The following is a 19,712-nucleotide window of genomic DNA, read 5'->3' on the forward strand; positions in this document are numbered from 1 at the left end:
ACAACATATAAAACAAATTTTAAACAAAACAACAACTTGTTTTAAATTGCTGATGTCAGACTTACAGGCACCACAATTGCTCCCCGCTGGCATAGAATGTTAAAACAACGCAGACTATGGAGGGTGTTCACAGTAGCTGGACAAAGATCCAATATAGAGAAAGAGAGAATGTTCACTCACTGTTATAGTGCTCTCAAATAGGTCTATGTTTATGAACATAATCTGAACCATTTTACAATCAGATCACATTCAAACATCTCCAGAAGTTGCATTGCATGAGCACCACATATGTTGTAACCATAAAACCAGAAAGGTGAATCATTCTAATAAGATCGGTTGTAATAAAATAAGAAAAACAAGCACTTTTTTATAAACAATAAATATAAAATGTAATATCATAAAAATGGCCAGCATAAAAAAAATACATTGCTGTTAAACCAGACGTTGTTATAGTAGGCCTAAGGAAGGGCTTGGGTTGTGAACATATGAAATGGAAAACACGCAATTGTTACAGGTTACTTCTAAATACAAGGGTCACCGAGGTTCTCATCTGTCGTTTCAGGATGGGCATGGACACGTAATCTACATCATGGACGGGGTTTTACGTACGTCCAATACCTGACCTGAATGGCCAAAATAATGAGGGCCTGCCAACAACGCACAGATAAGGGAATGTCTGCACACTGTAACTCCTCTCAAACGTTACATTTTAATAAAGGGTCGGTGATTAAGATTTATTTCCAAGCGATCTCAGGAACCAAACCCTTTATCGACAGTCTTGACTACTGCATTGGGCAGGACAAAAAAAAGCATGTATTGAGAGGGGATGCTATGCCAAATAAAACTAAATAAGAAAAACTAAATGGTTTTTATGTTTCTAAATACGAACTATACAGGCACCAAAAGCACATTAGGCTACTCTTGTTCCATATGTGCATATGGGCAGTGTGCGTCACGGCTGGATAGGCTGAGTTTCTGCTGTCAAAATTCATGATATAACCAACCAAGTTCCCGCTAAAACAAGGTTTTGGTTAGTGTTAAAAATCCATATCAGCGCTGCCTGAAATTAGCACTTTGGATCACCTCAAACATTTCCACCCCACCCAAGCAAGCTGAGCGCAACCGAGCTGATATAAGAACCTGCTGTTAGGGCTGGAAAATGCCAGTGCGTAAGTTTTTACATGACGAAATTGCAAACTAACCTGCGTATGACAACTAGCGCCACCTTAACGCCAGCCAAAAATAGAGCCCCGACACATTTACGGTCCGTTTACATACATTTTAAGAGGCTATTTATACAGAACATGTGTATAAAACCCGTATAAATAATTATATGACAATATTTTAAGTTGACAATTGTATTACACAATTTCTGTGCATTCGGGAGGTATTCAGACCCCTTGACTTTTTCCTCACCATTCTACACAGTACCCCATAATGACAAAGCAAAAACAAGTTTATAAATGTTTGAAAATTTAAAAAATAAAAATACCTTATTTACATAAGTATTCAGACCCTTCGCTAATAGACTCGCAATTGAGCTCAGGTGCATCCTGTTTCCACTGATCATCCATGAGATGTTTCTACAACTTGGAGTCCACCTGTGGTAAATTCAATTGATTGGACATGATTTGGAAAGGCACACACACTGTCTATATAAAAAGGTCCCACAGTTGATAGTGCATGTCAGAGCAAAAACCAAGCCATGAGGTCAAAGGAATTGTCCATAGAGCTCCGAGAGAGAATTGTGTCTAGGCACAGTTCTGGGGAAGGGTACATTTCTGCAGCATTAAAGGTCCACAAGAACACAGTGGCCTCCATCATTCTTACATGGAAGAAGTTTGGAACCACCAAGACTCTTCCTAGATCTGTCCACCTGGCCAAACTGAGCAATCGGGGGAGAAGAGCCTTGGTCAAGGAGGTGACCAAGAACCCGATGGTCACTCTGAAAGAGCTCCTGAGTTCCTCTGTGGAGATGGGAGAACCTTACAGAAGGACAACCATCTCTGCAGCACTCCACCAATCAGGCCTTTATGGTAAAGTGGCCAGACAGAAGCCATTCCTCAGTAAAAAGCACGACAGCCCGCTTGGTCTTACCCAAAAGGCACCTAAAGACTCAGACCGTGAGAAACAAGATTCTCTGGTCTGATGAAACCAAGATTGAACTCCTTGGCTTGAATGCCAAGCATCACATCTGGAAGAAACATGGCGCCATCCCTACGGTGAAGCATGGTGGTGGCAGCATCATGCTGTGGGGGTGTTTTTCAGCGGCAAGGACTGGGAGACTAGTAAGGATCGAGGGAAAGATGAACAGAGCAAAGTACAGTGAAAACATGCTCCAGAGCGCTCAGGACCCCAGACTGGGCGAAGGTTCACCTTCCAACAGGACAACGACCCTAAGCACACAGCCAAGACAATGCAGGAGTGGCTTCAGGACAAGTCTATGAATGTCCTTGAGTGGTTGAGCCAGAGCCCGGACTTGAACCCGATTGAACATCTCTGGAGAGACCTGAAAATAGCTGTGCAGCAACGCTCCCCATCCAACCTGACAGAGCTTGAGAGGATCTGCAGAGAGGAATGGGAGAAACTCCCCAAATACAGGTGTGCCAAGCTTGTAGTGTCATACCCAAGAAGACTCAAGGCTGTAATTGCAGCCAAAGGTGTTTCAACAAAGTACTGAGTAAAGGGAATGGCCTTACTGAAGAGCACAGTGACTCTACGTGGCACCATCATAAGATGCCATTTTTCCAACAAGTCAGTTCGTCACGTTTCTGCCCTGCTAGAGTTGCCCCGGTCAACTGATCACCATATGCAATGCCAAGCATGGTGTAAAGCTCACCGCCATTGGACTCTCGAGCAGTGGAAAAGTGCTCTCTGGAGTGATGAATAACGCTTCACCATCTGGCAGTCCGACGAAGGGGTTTGGTGGATGCTAGGAGAATGCTACCTACCCAATGCTTAGTGCCAACTGTAAAGTTTGGTGGATGAGGAATAACGGTTCGGGCTACGCCCATTAGTTCCAGTGAAGGGATATCTTAATGCTACAGCGTACAATAACATTATAGACGATTCTGTGTTCCAACTTTATGGCAACATTTTGGGGAAGGCCCTTTGCTGTTTCAGCATGACAATGCCCCCGTGCACAAAACTATGGCCATTCAGAAATGGTTTGTTGAGATCGGTGTGGAAGAACTTGACTGGCCTGCAGAGCCCTGTCCTCAACCCCATCGAACACCTTTGCGATGAATTGGAACACCGACTGTGAGCCAGGCCTAAACGCCCAACATCAGTGCCCGACCTCACTAATGCTTGTGGCTGAACGGAAGCAAGTCCACGCAGCAATGCTCCAACATCTAGTGGAAAGCCCTTCTAGAAGAGTGGAGGCTGTTATAACAGCAGATGAGGAACCAACTCCATATTAAATCCCATGATTTTGGAACGAGATGTTTGACGAGCAGGCGTCCACCTACACTACATTACCAAAAGTATCACATGCCTTATTTGTATTTTCCGTCATAAGTAAAATCAGGATTATGCCTCTACCACCATTCATTCCAATTAGACTGGTTTGGATTTCTCCCTGACCAATATGTCTGCCATTTCCATCCCAGAGGGTTTTTGACATATATCCTATTCAATTACTAGAGGGGCTATGTTTGTGAGTGAGTGTAAGCGTGTGTATACGTAAATGAGTGTTAGTTAGTGTGTGTATGTGAGAGAGAGTGTGTGTATACAGTGCTTACAGAAAGTCTACACCCCTTTTGACTTTTTCCAACATTTTGTTGCTTAAAGTGGGATTGAAAGAGATTAATGTAATTTTTTGTAATCAACTTACACAAAATACTCCATAATGTCAAAGGGAATAGAAAATTCTACTCATTTTCACTAATCAACAAAAGTATTTTCAAGTATTGAGATGGCTGCATCATGGTATGGGTATGCTTGACATCAGCAAAAGAGGGATGGAGCTAAGCACAGGCAAAATTCTAGAGGAAAACCTGCTTCAGTCTGCTTTACATGAGACACTGGGAGAAGAATTTACCTTTCATCAGGATAATAACCTACAACACAAAGCCAAATCTACAGTGGCGTTGCTTACCAATAAGACAGTGAATGTTCCTGTTTTGAAAGTTGACTTAAATCTGCTTGAAAATGGAAAGACTTGAAAATGTCTGTCTAGCCATTATCCCAGCACTAATTTAGAAAATAATGGGCAAGTAAGCGGGGGCGGCAGGTAGCCTAGTGGTTAGAGCATAGGGCCAGTAACCGAAAGTTTGCTGGATCGAATCCCCGAGCTGACAAGGTACAAATCTGTCGTTCTGGCCCTGAACAAGGCAGTTAACCCGCTGTAGGCCATTATTGGAAATAAGAATATTGTTAAATCAAGTTTGAATAAAATAAATATTTAAATTGCACAATACAGGTGTGCAAAGATCTGAGACTTATCCAAGAAGACTTGGCTATAATCACTGCCAAATGTGTTTCTAACACGTATGAATGACATGGGTGAACACTTATGTAAACAAGTTATAATGTTTTATTTTTCATTCATCTTTAAAAGAAAAATTAATATTTCTTCCACTTTGACATGAGTATTTTGTGTAGATTGTTGACAAAAGAATATACAATTAAATTCATTTTTATTCCCACTTTGTAATACAATCAAATAAGAAGAAATCCAAGGGAGTTGTGCGCGCGCGTGTGATGTGCGCGCGCGATGCGTCTGAGCTCCCCATGTGGGCAGGTGCAGAAAAGGTAGGGTCATTGATCACGTAGTGACCCTAATCTCCTGCAATAACATCTTCAGCAGATAAACAGCTATTAAGGATAGCTACTGTCATTTCCATCCAAATGAACAGGCCTGGGCCCAGCTGGGAGTGCTAGGCTACGCTAAAAGACAGCTTCATTAACAGAGTGGAACACACCCGAGCACTAAATGCTTCATAGCCCCCACTAAAACGTGATGGGGAGAGAGATGGAGAAGAAAGACTGGCGCAGTCGTTACCCTTCTCTCCTTTTCCGTTCTCTCCATCACTAGAGTGAAATGGCTCTTCTTTTCCCCTACTATTTGCTCAAACTTTCTCTCCCCACTTTCCATTTGTGTTATTGCCAATTTCACATAATTTGTCACCCCCAATGTCTTACTTCTCAATCTTAACCACCCCCTCTCACAATCCCTCTTCTCTCTATCCACTCCTCTCTCTCTCCCTCCCTGATGGAGAGAGTGTTATGTTAAAAGCTCACCCTGCCTGTGCTCCCTCTCCTCCTCCCTTTCTTTTGCTCTCTGTAATCCCTCTCTCATTAGTGTCAGTGTATCGCTGGCACTCCCCATGTCTCCCCCTTCTTCCCACCTCTCTCCTTGCCCGCAACCCAATCATTTCCCAATGACTGATGTCACTTTGCTGACATCAGCAAAAACAAAAAAATTGTCCACCATCAAGTACTTAGGGAGAGAGAGAGAGGGGACTCGGCGGCCAGCCAAAAGACACGTCATGATCAGAGAGGACATAACTGTGCTACTGCCAACCATCACCTTAAAACACCCCCGCTCTGCAAACACACACTTAGTTCCAAGTGCACACAAAGTTGGCAGATCTAGAAGTAAGTCAGTAAGTGCTCATTCAGACATTACGTCAGTCATTTCATTCAGAAGGGTCTCTCACTGTAATTAGAGTAACCTTCACAAAACGTACGCTAAGAGTGACAGAATACACTCAGACTCACTGCATGTGTAGTTAATAACAGAGCCTGGGCTTCAAGTCTTACCCAAAAACCTAGCCTGTGTGTCTAAGCCAGTCAGCCCAGTCCTCTAAAGCCAGTAGTCAGTCCCATCAGTAGTGAACATACTGCCCCAGAGGAGTGCTCTGGAAAACTGGAGCCAGTCACTGATGAAGCTGCAGGCAACAAGCCCTTTACACACACATTCACAAAGATGAAGAGGAGTGTGTTGGACACAGTGGACACATTAACAGGACAGTTAAAAAATAAATTAAAAAAGATTCACACCCCTACACACACACACACACACACACACACACACACACTTAACAAGCAGACAGCTCTTCCGCTACATCATAATTCAGCAGTCCCCTCCCCATCAGCTAAACAACCGTGTGCCAAATTTAGGGGAAAGGAAATATTTCTGCTAAATTAGTTATGCTAATTACAGAGCAGTTCTCAGGGGAGAGCAGCGCTAAATGGCTTTAAATGATTTTCGCCTGGAAAGAGGTGCAGGGAACACAATCAACAAAAACAAAAACAACAACACCCAGAACCCGCCCTGCGACAACAGCAACATGCTAATATAATTAAGGAAGTGCACCACAGCAGCTAGCCAACCACGTGCCTTATCAGCCCCCAGCTGAATTTGTCGACCAATAAGGATGGCGATACGGAGAGAGGGAAAAGTTTGGGTAACATACACACACACAAAACTTTTCTAACTTTATATACCCTTGACACATGGACAAGCACAGATATGGACAGAAGTACAGGGAGGTAGGAACTTCTAGAGATAGTTTCCCCTTTCTGAAAAAAATGTGTTGTGATACACAGATGTGTCCACACCAACCCAATCACACATCATTAACAGCACACAGAGCTGCACGACATGATTATCTAGGTACTCTTAACTCTAAGACTAACTGAACTGTGCTGCCTGCTTGAGTGAAAGGAGGTGGGTCTTGGTGTGTGTGTGCGCGCTGTGGATATTGCAAGTCTATACCGCAACTTCAATTAAAATGTGATTAATTGTGATTACATCAACATTTGAGGATTCACCGTATTCAACACACACACACTATCTTCAGTCCTTCTCAGATGTGCAGCTGGGAACGCTGTCCAGTTTATGTCTTAATTAGCACGTGGCCACAACACCCAGCTGGTGCACACTGTGGAACACTAACTCTCCACACCATCCAACCGTCAGATAGAGAGAACATGCCGTGATGAGACCTAATGTAGCGTAAGCTACTGAAAATGGGCCTTTTATAAGGTGAAATCATGACAGGAGTGTTTGATTCGTATTAAAATAGATGAGTTCAGACAGACTACTTTAGGAAACTTTCTGAAGGGACATACCGTATAGGCCTATAGAGATAAATCAGCCAACTCACACGTGCACACCAGTAAAGCACCCGTCAATCAAAGCCACCAGCATACAGACACAAGCAAATATTTCTCCTTTCCAGAAAAACATTAAAAAAAACCTTGGCCTACCTTTCCAAAAGTAGGGTATAAGATAGTGAATTGACAAGGAAAGTATGAAGCGGACAGCTATGTTATAGCATGAAGATGAAATTGACCATTATTAAAATAGAAACAAATACACGCAACATGTCCATAACCTATTTATCAGCGACGCTGATCATCGAGGGGGAGTGTTGGAAAGACTTTTTAAAATACTGCAAGGAACTATTATAATTTGAATGGATGTAAAACAAACTTAAAAAAGGACTTTGTTGACAAAAAGCTGGGCACTAAATAAGAAGTTCATAAGATAGTGTAAGTGCAATTCCTCAACGCTGTGTGCATAGGGTTGTTGTCCTGTTAGAAGGTGAACCTTCGCCCCAGTCTGAGGTCCTGAGCGCTCTGGAGCAGGTTTTCATCAAGGATCTCTGCTTTGCTCCGTTCATCTTTCCCTTGTTCCTGACTAGTCTCCCAGTCCCTGCATCTAAAAAACATTCATACTGCCACCACACTTCACTGTAGGGATGGTGCCAGGTTTCCTCCAGACGTGAGGCTTGGCATTCAGGCCAAGGAGTTCAATCTTGGTTTCATCAGACCAGAGAATCTTGTTTCTCATGGTCAGAGTCCTTTAGGTGCCTTTTGGCAAACCAAGCAGGCTGTCATGTGCATTTTACTGAGGAGTGGCTTCCGTCTGGCCACTCTACCATAAAGGCCTGATTGGTGGAGTGCTGCAGAGATGGTTGTCCTTCTGGAAGGTTCTCTCATCTCCACAGAGGAACTCTAGAGCTCTATCAGAGTGACCATCAGGTTGTTGGTCACCTCCTTGACCAAGGCCCTTCTCCCCCGATTGCTCAGTTTGGCCAGGCGGCCAGCTCTAGGAAGGGTCTTGGTGGTTCTAAACTTCTTCCATTTAAGAATGATGGAGGCCACTGTATTCTTGGGGACCTTCAATGCTGCAGAAATCTTTTGGTACCCTTCCCCAGATCTTAGCCTTGACACAATCCTGTCTTGGAGCTCTATGGAAAATTCCTTCAACCTCATGGCTTGGCACTGTCAACTGTGGGACCTTATATAGACGGGTGTGTGTCTTTCCAAATCATGTCCAATCAATTGAATTTACCACAGGTGGACTCCAATGAAGTTGTAGAAACATCTCAAGGATGATCAATGGAAACAGGATGCACCTGAGCTCAATTTCAAGTCTCATAGCAAAGGGTCTGAATACTTATGTAAATGTGATATCAGTTTTACATTTTTAATACATTTGCAAAAATATCTAAAAACCTGTTTTTGCTTCGTCATTACAGGGTAGTATGTATAGATTGTTGAAGAAAAAAAACTATTTAATCAATTTTAGAATAAGGCTGTAAAGAAACAAAATGTGGAAAAGGTCAAGGGGCCTGAATACTTTCTGAGCGCACTGTCCACACACACAAAACGCTGTCACTCCCACACAAATCCCTCACAGACTCAAACACTGCATACGGCACAGGAGCCTGCTGAGGGGAGAACGGCTCATAATAATGGCTGGAATGGCACAAATGGAATGGCATCAACCACCTGGAAACCCATGTGTCCTGTATTTGATACCATTCCACTCATCCTGCTCCAGTCATTACCATGAGCCCGTCCTCCCCAATTAAGGTGCCACCAACAACCCCCCCCCCCCCCCCCCACACACTTGCTGCTGCTACTACTCTGTTCTTTATTTTACTCTTAATAATAACAATAATAATATCTATCCTGATGCCTAGTCACTTTACCCTGCCTTCATGTACATATGTACCTCAAAATACCTCGTACCCCTGATCTGGTACCTGTACATAGCACCATTCTTCTGTCCTTTATGTTATTCCTCATGTTAATTACTATTTCAGTTTGTATTATTCTTTTTTAACTCTGCATCGTTGGGAAATTTTCTTAAGCAAGCATTTCACTGTAAAGTCTACAGCAGTTTTATTTGGCGCATGTGATAAATACAGTTTGACTTAGTACCTGAAGTTAGGAGCTGAGGCCCACTCCAGAGCCAGACAGGCCAGGTCCACAGCTGCATAGACCAGCAGGAAGAAGATGGTTACAATGCTGGCGATGGTGTTCAACTTCCCTGTGAACAACACCAACTACAGATAAAGAGAAAAGTAAAATTGTGATTAATGAACCCATTTCATTGACGGGAGAGAGAAAGAGAGGACGGAGGGAAGGAATAGTTTCTCCTCTGACCTCCACAATGCTAAGTCAGTCTCCCTAGTTGACCCGAGAGGATCTTTTACAACAGCATTAATTAGCTATTAACTGAGCCCTCAGCCACAGGCCAGCATGGGCAAATTCTGGGCCTGCCAGTGCACCACACAATCATCTTTGTGTGAGAGATTAGGTCATTCGTCTTCATGCTGTATGCTCAGTTCATGTAACGTGTACATGATACTGCAACATTTCCCCAGCTTTTTTCTACTCACCCCTCGCTCCCTTTCGTCTGAGATTGTTTAACATGGAGTGAGATTAGATTATCATTCGTGTCATCAGTGAATCATTGAAATGGCTGAGAGCGAAAGAGAGAGCGTGCGAGGGATAGAAAGAGGGCCAGGACTAGTGAGTCAATGAGCTCTGATACAGGCTAACGATTTCCTCTAATTACTCCCCCACTCCAGCAGAGAAACGGAGCGAGGGATGAGAGAGAAAGAGAAAGACGAGCCATTTAGCCTTTCTCACTTCTTGAAGAGTATCTGACTACCAGTCATTAACAGAGCTCTTTACCCTCCCATCTCTTGCCTCCTCTCTCACCCCTGGTCTCCCTTTCTCTTGGCCATTTCTCAGTAACCTCAAATGACTTCCCTTCTCCATCTACCTTTCTCCTCTACTCTCTCCATCCATCTTTCCTTCATCTGACCTGATCAGATTATTGAGCATGTGAAATTAGACCTAATCTATCCTCTGTGTGTCTTACCTGTACTAGGAACCAGGAGAGGAGGACAGACACCCAGGGGTTCCCATTGTCTTACCTGTACTAGGAACCAGGAGAGGAGGACAGACACCCAGGGGTTCCCATTGTCTTACCTGTACTAGGAACCAGGAGAGGAGGACAGACACCCAGGGGTTCCCATTGTCTTACCTGTACTAGGAACCAGGAGAGGAGGACAGACACCCAGGGGTTCCCATTGTCTTACCTGTACTAGGAACCAGGAGAGGAGGACAGACACCCAGGGGTTCCTATTGTCTTACCTGTACTAGGAACCAGGAGAGGAGGACAGACACCCAGGGGTTCCCATTGTCTTACCTGTACTAGGAACCAGGAGAGGAGGACAGACACCCAGGGGTTCCCATTGTCTTACCTGTACTATGAACCAGGAGAGGAGGACAGACACCCAGGGGTTCCCATTGTCTTACCTGTACTAGGAACCAGGAGAGGAGGACAGACACCCAGGGGTTCCCATTGTCTTACCTGTACTATGAACCAGGAGAGGAGGACAGACACCCAGGGGTTCCCATTGTCTTACCTGTACTATGAACCAGGAGAGGAGGACAGACACCCAGGGGTTCCCATTGTCTTACCTGTACTAGGAACCAGGAGAGGACAGACACCCAGGGGTTCCCATTGTCTTACCTGTACTAGGAACCAGGAGAGGAGGACAGACACCCAGGGGTTCCCATTGTCTTACCTGTACTAGGAACCAGGAGAGGAGGACAGACACCCAGGGGTTCCCATTGTCTTACCTGTACTATGAACCAGGAGAGGAGGACAGACACCCAGGGGTTCCCATTGTCTTACCTGTACTAGGAACCAGGAGAGGACAGACACCCAGGGGTTCCCATTGTCTTACCTGTACTATGAACCAGGAGAGGAGGACAGACACCCAGGGGTTCCCATTGTCTTACCTGTACTAGGAACCAGGAGAGGAGGACAGACACCCAGGGGTTCCCATTGTCTTACCTGTACTAGGAACCAGGAGAGGAGGACAGACACCCAGGGGTTCCCATTGTCTTACCTGTACTAGGAACCAGGAGAGGAGGACAGACACCCAGGGGTTCCCATTGTCTTACCTGTACTAGGAACCAGGAGAGGAGGACAGACACCCAGGGGTTCCCATTGTCTTACCTGTACTATGAACCAGGAGAGGAGGACAGACACCCAGGGGTTCCCATTGTCTTACCTGTACTAGGAACCAGGAGAGGAGGACAGACACCCAGGGGTTCCCATTGCAAGATGTCTTCTTAGCTGGAGACAACACCGTGCCTGCAAAGAGCATATGTGAGAGCAAGAGGGAGGTCGTGAAGGAGCAAAACGGAGGGGATTAAAGTTAAGGACCACATTTCAGTTAATACATGAAATTAATTAAATTAGGAGACTTTCAACTAAAATCAATGTAGCCAAGAACAGGGGATGGAGAAAGGGAGGAAATAAAAGGAGGATAGGAGAGAGGAAGGAAAGGTAAAAGAGGGAAGACAAAGCAGATAGTTTTAAACTGGGTGAGATGAGGTGTGTATGTGTGTTACACTATATTAGCCAGTGGGTGTAGGACAGTGACAAGGTGATGGCGCATGCAGCAGGTATGAATGACACACACATGATAAGAAATTCATTTGAAGTTAGACACCTTTAATCAAACAGTCAACTAGGCAGAGACAAAAAACCCATAAACTAAAATCTCTTTTTAACCCCTGAAAAGCATTGCTAGCAATCCAGAGCTGAGTCATTGTCAGTTTGGTTCAGTATGGTTTTGAGTCATCTCCCCTGCTCCAGCTGCCCACTACAGGGGAACCCTGCGTAATATCGCTATTCATCTCCCCTATCCACACACAACGCCAGTGAGAGGGGAGACAGAAGAAGCTATAAAGAAAAATAATGAGGGAGAGAACAAGCGAGAAGAGGACATGGGTGTACCCACCAAACAGGTCGTCCCGTGCCAGGGCGTAGAGGATGCGAGACGCCCCTATCAGGTTACTCATGGCAGCAGACATGGTGGAGGAATACACACCAACAGTCACCAACGGGTTCCACACATTAATGTCCCGCAGGAAACTGTAGTCCCTCTGGAGGAGAATACTGAGAGAGAAATCAGATTCTTATACACATTCAAATTAAACACTTGTTACCTATGAAGAGTGAATGGTAACACGCAAACAAACATCTACATGAATAGGTGCAAGAGGAAAGGGGTGAGACAGCGGGTGAAAGAAAGACAGATGTTTCTACTTTATTTGCCGTGTGTTATCTTAATACTTGAATAAGAGATGGAGAGAGAAATCAGAGAGAGAAAATGGACACCCCTCTCTGATTGTGCCCTGCCTCACTCCACCCCTTTCCCACACAACGGAGCTGCAGAAATGAAAATTAGTAAAGCAAGTCTGCTCCTCTCCCCACCGCTCTTCACTCACCATATCTCCCTCATCAACCACTATTTCCTCCTTCTCAACATACTGTTTCTCCCACCCCCCTCCATTTCACCAGTTCTTTCTACCCCTCTCACTTTCAATCTCTCCCTCGCTGCCCACCCCAGTGTCCATTCTCTCGCTCCCCTTCTCCCTCTGCCCACCCCAGTGTCCATTCTCTCGCTCCCCTTTTCCCTCTGCCCACCCCAGTGTCCATTCTCTCGCTCCCCTTCTCCCTCTGCCCACCCGTGTCCATTCCCTCGCTGCCCACCCCAGTGTCCATTCTCTCGCTCCCCTTCTCCCTCTGCCCACCCCAGTGTCTATTCTCTCGCTGCCCACTACTGTGTCCATTCTCCCTCGCTCTCCACTGTAATTAAGACTCGCGTCACGTTCTTTCAGGTCGTCTGGTTTAAATACTTATCATCATGGCCCTATTAAATATTGTTCCGTCCAGCCACACATTTGAACACCATTTTTTCACACTGAAACCCAGATAGAGCCACACACGATAAATTAATATCTCCCCTGAAAATTAGGAAATGCCAATGATTGGTTTGTGTGTGTTACTTGATGTGTGTGTGCGATTGTTCGTCTGTGTTATGAGTCGGGTGCCACAGTAAAATGTTTATGAGCCATTGCTTTAATCAGGCTCTCTGACATATGCTTAATAGTGATTCACTTCGAATGGTCCTTTCCACAAGCAACACACACACACAGAATAGCGAAAAAATAACACTCATTTGAGTGTATGCTCGTGTGTTGGTTGGACCATTGAAAGTGACTCTGTTTTGTGTGTGTGTGGGTGTGTGTGTGGGGGGGGGGGGGGGGGGGGTAATGGAGCTGGTCAGTGCTATGGCCTAGTTATTAATTCCTGTGACGTGTGGCAGGTGCAGTATAAATCTGAACGGGCTTGACATTTTCAAACCTGCACTCCAAAACAAAGCCATCATATAGAGGTGACAGCCATGCAGAGAGAGCAGAGGAGAGAATATGTGCATTTGTGTGTGTTCATGCACAGTTGGGTACTTTCATATGGTCATTTTTATGAACATGTCTGTGTGGGCTATGCATTTGTAGAAGCATGTGTGTATACGGTTGTTTTTGAGTGTGTGAGTGTGTGTGTCCCCGTCCTGGTGTCCCCTCCATCCCATAATGCAGATTATTGATCGGATCATGAAGCTGGAATGAGCTTTGCCATGGAAATAAAGAACAGAACGAAGTAAAGCACCTGACAGAAGAAAATAGGTTTTTTAAGAGGGGAATGCAGTTAAATGAGTGAAAGAGCCTGGAGAGATTGGACGCTCATTCTCATTCCACACCTCATCTGTTCTTTCCCTCGTTTGTTGATCCCCTCAATCATACTCTTATTTGTTTATTCATACATTCGTTTCATATTTTTTTTAAATATGCTTCAGAACCAACACAGAGGGGAGGGAGGCAGATAGGCCATACAGACAGAGAGAGACACAATGTGTGATGGTTAAGTGCTCCCTGGGGGCTAGGCTGTGGCTGAGGAGTATAAAACTGGATCAATAGCTAACAAGGCCTGCAGAGCTCCTCTCCCTCTCTGCTACCCTCTCTCATTCGGTCTCTACTTCACCCCTCTCCTATTCTATATTGTTTGGCTACATTCTCATTCCTGATACTATGTTTATGTGGTTTATTGTTGAGGGTCTCCAGTAGCTGTTGCTCATGCAGCAGCTACTCTTCCTGGGGTCCACGGGATTACAGAGGACATGGGCAACATAAGAACCTTCTCCAGCTCTCTACCTGTGTGATGGCAGTGACAGGACCAGTTGTAGTAAGGGTAGGAGGGTGAAGTACTTGGAGATTTGGAGCGTTGTACAGTCTACCAGTGGACAAGACCGCTTTCCCCACGCTACTGCCATGGAAAGAGAGACAGACAGGGGGAACAAGAGATACAGAGATATCTCTGTGTTGGAGAGACAGCAAGCAAATAAAGTGAGGATGGACAGAGAGCTAAGGACATGTACTCTGTAGTGGGGTGATTGCAAGGGAACAGAGGTATGAGACAGAACAGACAGACTGAGAATGTTGGACTTGTTGCCTCTGTCTGGACAAGAGACTAGTACTACGAGCCAGCGAGTGAGCGTGTGTGTTCTCACACACACACACTAATAAAAGCCATATGGGGGGCTAAAAAGCAGAAGAAAAAGCAAAGAGATAGCAGAGCCTTGTGGGACTGCACAGCTTCCCCACACACCAGGCTGCATGTTGGAGATAGCAGAGCCTTGTGGGACTGCACAGCTTCCCCACACACACCAGGCTGCATGTTGGAGATAGCAGAGCCTTGTGGGACAGCACAGCTTCCCCACACACACCAGGCTGCATGTTGGAGATAGCAGAGCCTTGTGGGACAGCACAGCTTCCACAAACAGGCTGCATGAAGGAGATAGCAGAACAAAATGAATACATGAATTTAATTATTCAGTCAGTAATAAATACATAAGCTTCAATAGCAGGATGGGATTAGCCAACAGGTCACTGATGCACAATACACACAGGTGCACATGCACACAAGTCACTCAACCAGAGACACACATTCACCACACACACACTACAATGCCACTCATCCATAGAGGAGATAGAGATACACACAACCACTTTGCAGTTAGTCATACACGCCAAAGGTCACTCATTCAGGAAATGAACACACACCCACACCCTCTCTCTTCACTTACTCAGAGAAAGAGAATGACAGTAAGATACACACAGATCATTCGGGTCCCTAACCAGGATGCAGACACACGCTAAGCTGAGTGTATATTGGGGGATTGGGCAGGACTTGGCTGTGAGAGGGATTGGAGAGTTGGCAATGGGCTATCTGTCACCACTAGCTACCCTGTCACAAAGGGTTAACAGACTTCTCATCTCTGGACATTCGACCTTCCTCCTCCATCATATTTTACATTGGGCTCCTATACACCTTCTCAGACCCATCTAGAACATACACACACCTGTAACCTATTTAGGTATGCATCAGGTGTCATTCTCCCAAAAGGAAACACTATTGGAGATCTGAATACCCATTCTTAACCTCCCTGACATTCATGTTAAGTGAACACAATGCCTTTACCAAGAATGTAGAATAACTAGCTGAAGAGGAGAGCAATTCATTTTGGCTTTATTCAAAAGGTTATACCGTTTCTGTATCAGTAAGGCACAGGCAGTTCAATTCTGATCTTTTTCCAACTAATTGGTCTTTAGACCAATCAGATATGAAAAAAATCTGATGCGAAAAGATTGATGTGATTGGTAAAAATATCAAACAGCGGGAAAAAGATCTGAATTGGGCTGCCTGGGTAAATGCAGCCTAAGAAACCTCTCGACATCATGTTAGAGTCAAACACAAAGTGAGCTCCTCATATTGTGAGATGGTGTGACCGCCACCTGTTGGATATTTCAGGATACTGCTACCATCTTACTCCATTTCTGACTAACTAAAGGGGAATAACGTCTAACTCAAAAAGCTTCTAGTTGTTCCTCCTCAGTGAGAATCACTGACCCAGACCGTGATCGGCCTTCAACTGCTTTCCCGTCAACGATGTGTTGTTGCTATGGCAATGCTTGGAGTCTCCGTGGTGACGATGGGGGTGTTTGGCATTTAGCAATGTCTCGTTGATGTGACGTTGACTGATGGCTTTAATACACATTCTTCCTATTTAATCTCAGTAATCTATTTAATCTGTCTCTTAATGACATGAACCCGGGATGGTGGTGACAGGTTCACTTTAAAAGTTAATATCATAAATATGATAAAAGTGAAAAAAGTTTTTAGTTTGGTGACAGATACACTAGCGACATGGGTTTTTCCTGAAAAGTGACTTGAATAGTAAAAACTTTGGGACCTTTTTTGGGTCCTACAACTGACAGCCACATGTTACTTTCAACAACAAAAAAACATGGCATATTGTTGATAGACATAACCTGTGACCTTCCTTGTGACAAGGGTGTAACTGTTTCGTAATGTAACCAGCATTTATGAAGTTTACCTCTAGTCAAGGATGTTATACAGCCCTTCTGGTGATTGAGGTTATAATCAATGTGGAATTCCCTGGCCAGAAATAAAAAGTTTATGTTTCCAGTAACAGGCATGATGAAATGGTGGCTTTACCCCTGGTCAAGTTCCCATTATCCTCTTCAACGCATTACTGTACTCTATGTACAACTGGAGGAGCAGTCAGTGTGTTTTCATATGTGCAGTAACTACTAAGACAGTTCAGTAAAAGGTTTAGATATGGTTTTGAGACACCATCAAGTACTATAAAAGGACCTTGGAGGTAGTATCATTCATAAACCCTGTACATTTCCTCCATTCAGTCTAAGACCAATAAAGGCACACTCCACTGCATGCCAGGCCTTGTCCAACATAAATAAAGCAACACTTAACCACAGCAGATAAGGACACAGCTAGATAACAACCTGACTGAACCTACTGGAGAAATAAAAGCATTCTTATTATCCTTTTGTTCATATCCTGAAGTATGGATCGAAATGGACTCTGAATTTCCTCAAAGTGTAAAAACGTACATGTGCCAACGAGTCCTGAATGCCACTTCCCTCATGATCTAGATTGTGTAGAAATGAACCACCTAGGATATCATGATCCGGTGTGCCTCAACTACTACATCATCCATCACTGAACACGTTTACATGCACACAGTATTCCAGATAGTAGCACATATCATGCTTAACCTCTCTTGGGTAGGGGGCAGTATTTTCACGGCCGGATGAAAAACATACCCAAATTAAACGGCCTACTACTCGGGCACAGGAACTAGAATATGCATAGTATTAGTAGATTTGGATAGAAAACACTCTGCCGTTTCTAAAACTGTTTATATGATGTCTGTGAGTATAACAGAACTCATATGGCAGGCAAAAACCTGAGAAAAATCCAACCAGGAAGTGGGAAATCTGGTTCTTGTAGTCTTTTCAAGTCATTGCCTATCTAACACACAGTGACTTAGGGTTCATTTTGCACTTCCTAAGGCTTCCACTAGATGTCAACAGTCTTTAGAACCTAGTTTCAGGCTTTTGCAGTGAACAGAGAGCGAACAAGAAGGCTGGGAAGTTGGTGACTGAGAAAATTACATGAGTTTTGTGGCGCGCATTTACGTGATGAGGTAGCGGTGTTCCAAAACGTTTTTTCAAGACATTGGAATCGTCCGGGTTGGAATATTATTGAAGTTTTATGTTAAAAAGGCCCTAAAGATTGACGCTATACAACGTTTGACATGTTTCAACGAACGCAAATAGAACTTTTTTTAAACTTTTCGTCGTGAGATTTTGGGCGCGCTTCCTACATTTGGAGTAGCTTACTGAACGCGCAAACAACAAGGAGGTATTTAGACATAAATTATGGACTTTATCGAACAAAACAACATTTATTGTGGACCTGGGATTCCTGGAAGTGCCTTCTGATGAAGATCATCAAAGGTAAGTGAATATTTGTAATGCTAGTTATGATTTTAGATGACTCCAAAATGGCAGGTATCTGTATTGCCTGGTGTATGTTTGAGCGCCGTACTCAGATTATTGCAAAGTGTGCTTTTCCCGTGAAGCTTTTTTGAAATCTGTCACAGCGGTTGCATAAAGGAGATGGTTATCTATAATTTTTTGAATAACAGTTTAATATTTTATCAAAGTTTATTTTTGTAAATTGTTGTGCTGATTCACCAGCAGTATTGGAGGCAAAATATTTTCTGAACATCACGCGCCAATGTAAAATGCTGTTTTTGGATATAAATATGAACTTTATCGAACAAAACATACATGTATTGTCTAACATTGAGTCCTAGGAGTGTCATCTGATGAAGATCGTCAAAGGTTAGTGCTTAATTTTAGCTGAATTTCTGGTATTTGTGACCCCTCTCCTGCTTGGAAAATGGCTGTGTGGTTTTTCTTGTGTTGTACCTGTCCTAACATAATCTAACTTTATGCTTTCGCCGTAAAGCCTTTTGAAATCGGACAATGTGGTTACATTAAGGAGAAGTGTACCTTTAAAATGGTGTAAAATAGTCGTATGTTTGAGAACTTTCAATTATGACATTTTGTTGTTTTGAATTTGGCGCTCTGATTTTTCACTGGCTGTTGAATAGTGTGAACCGTGGGTGGGACGCTAGCGTCCCAAGAGAGGTTAAGGTCTTATTCAGGATAAGCTGTTTACATGCACTTTTGATATCCCGCTCACGAGTATCCCTGAACCCATGAATATTCCTAATTTAAGTTCATATGGGTTAAATGGAATAGTAAGTGAAAAGTAGACACCATCTGTAGGTCTATAACCTCTCACATGTAGAGTAATATAATATTAACTCCTGTATAATTATGCATTTCTTGTAGTAGGCCAAAAATTATACAACAAATGTTAATTGTGTCTTGAGAACAGGAGTTGAGAAGCATCTCTTGAGAAAATGTGAATGTACGTGGAACTTATCTTTTGCAATTATGCAAAACAGACAGTATTTCAACCAGATAAAATATGCACCCAAGACGAACTGAAGTCTTATCAGAAACAGTTCATCGTTTTGTCAGTTTTTCATTTCTATAAAACCAGTCAAACTTATGACATTTGGACATTTTGCACGGGAACAATCTTTCCACTGTTCTGGAGTTATTGCATTTTCTCCCCGGTCCCTAAATGAAACGGACAACTTTACCGTGTTAACTGGATTATACTGCATTCATTCTATCGATGAAAGACATTCTGGTGAGCAATACTTTTTTTGGTCTTCTGGGCAACCAGTTATGACAGAAGAGAAGCTGCATGTATCTAACTATAGTTGACAAATGGCCTACCAAATGTTGGAAATTATATAAGCAGAAACGTATCTAAATTAGGGGTGAAAGTAAGCTATACCGTCCAGTGGACTACGGTGTATCAGCAAAATACATTCTTATGGAATTATTATGGTGGATGGAACTGCACAGCCTACTTTTTAAGGTGATTTGTTTGATAATCAGATGAAAAAAAAAGAATAATCACAACACCCATGATAAGTGAAACTGAGCCTGCGCAGACAGCGAAAAACAACAGTAAACGGGATAAGATATTTACATGCCACAGTATCCCATCTAAGATCAGCATATCCCAGGCATCTTATCCAGGTTTCTCATAACTGGGATAAAAGCTT

At 43.7% G+C, this 19,712-nt stretch overlaps 1 protein-coding gene and 1 long non-coding RNA gene across 2 annotated transcripts in view; both read right to left on the reverse strand.

Moving 5' to 3' along the window:
• The window catches only part of LOC115206507 (solute carrier family 12 member 9), a 51,526-nt gene that overhangs the window by 16,289 nt on the left and 15,525 nt on the right, over nucleotides 1–19,712 (reverse strand). The window contains exons 7-9 of the mRNA XM_029773578.1: nucleotides 12,072–12,229; nucleotides 11,337–11,419; nucleotides 9,184–9,308 (exon numbers count right to left, since the gene is read on the reverse strand). Coding sequence (XP_029629438.1) covers nucleotides 9,184–9,308; nucleotides 11,337–11,419; nucleotides 12,072–12,229 — 366 coding nt within the window. The remainder of the gene's footprint in view (nucleotides 1–9,183; nucleotides 9,309–11,336; nucleotides 11,420–12,071; nucleotides 12,230–19,712) is intronic.
• LOC115206508 (uncharacterized) lies at nucleotides 10,031–10,731 on the reverse strand. Its single transcript, XR_003880808.1, has 2 exons — nucleotides 10,188–10,731; nucleotides 10,031–10,132 (listed from the first exon to the last, which is right to left on the reverse strand). It is a non-coding gene; the product is annotated as an uncharacterized LOC115206508 (long non-coding RNA).

This window comes from Salmo trutta, chromosome 13, assembly GCF_901001165.1.
Source record: "Salmo trutta chromosome 13, fSalTru1.1, whole genome shotgun sequence".
In the NCBI taxonomy this organism is placed as follows: Eukaryota; Metazoa; Chordata; class Actinopteri; order Salmoniformes; family Salmonidae; genus Salmo; species Salmo trutta.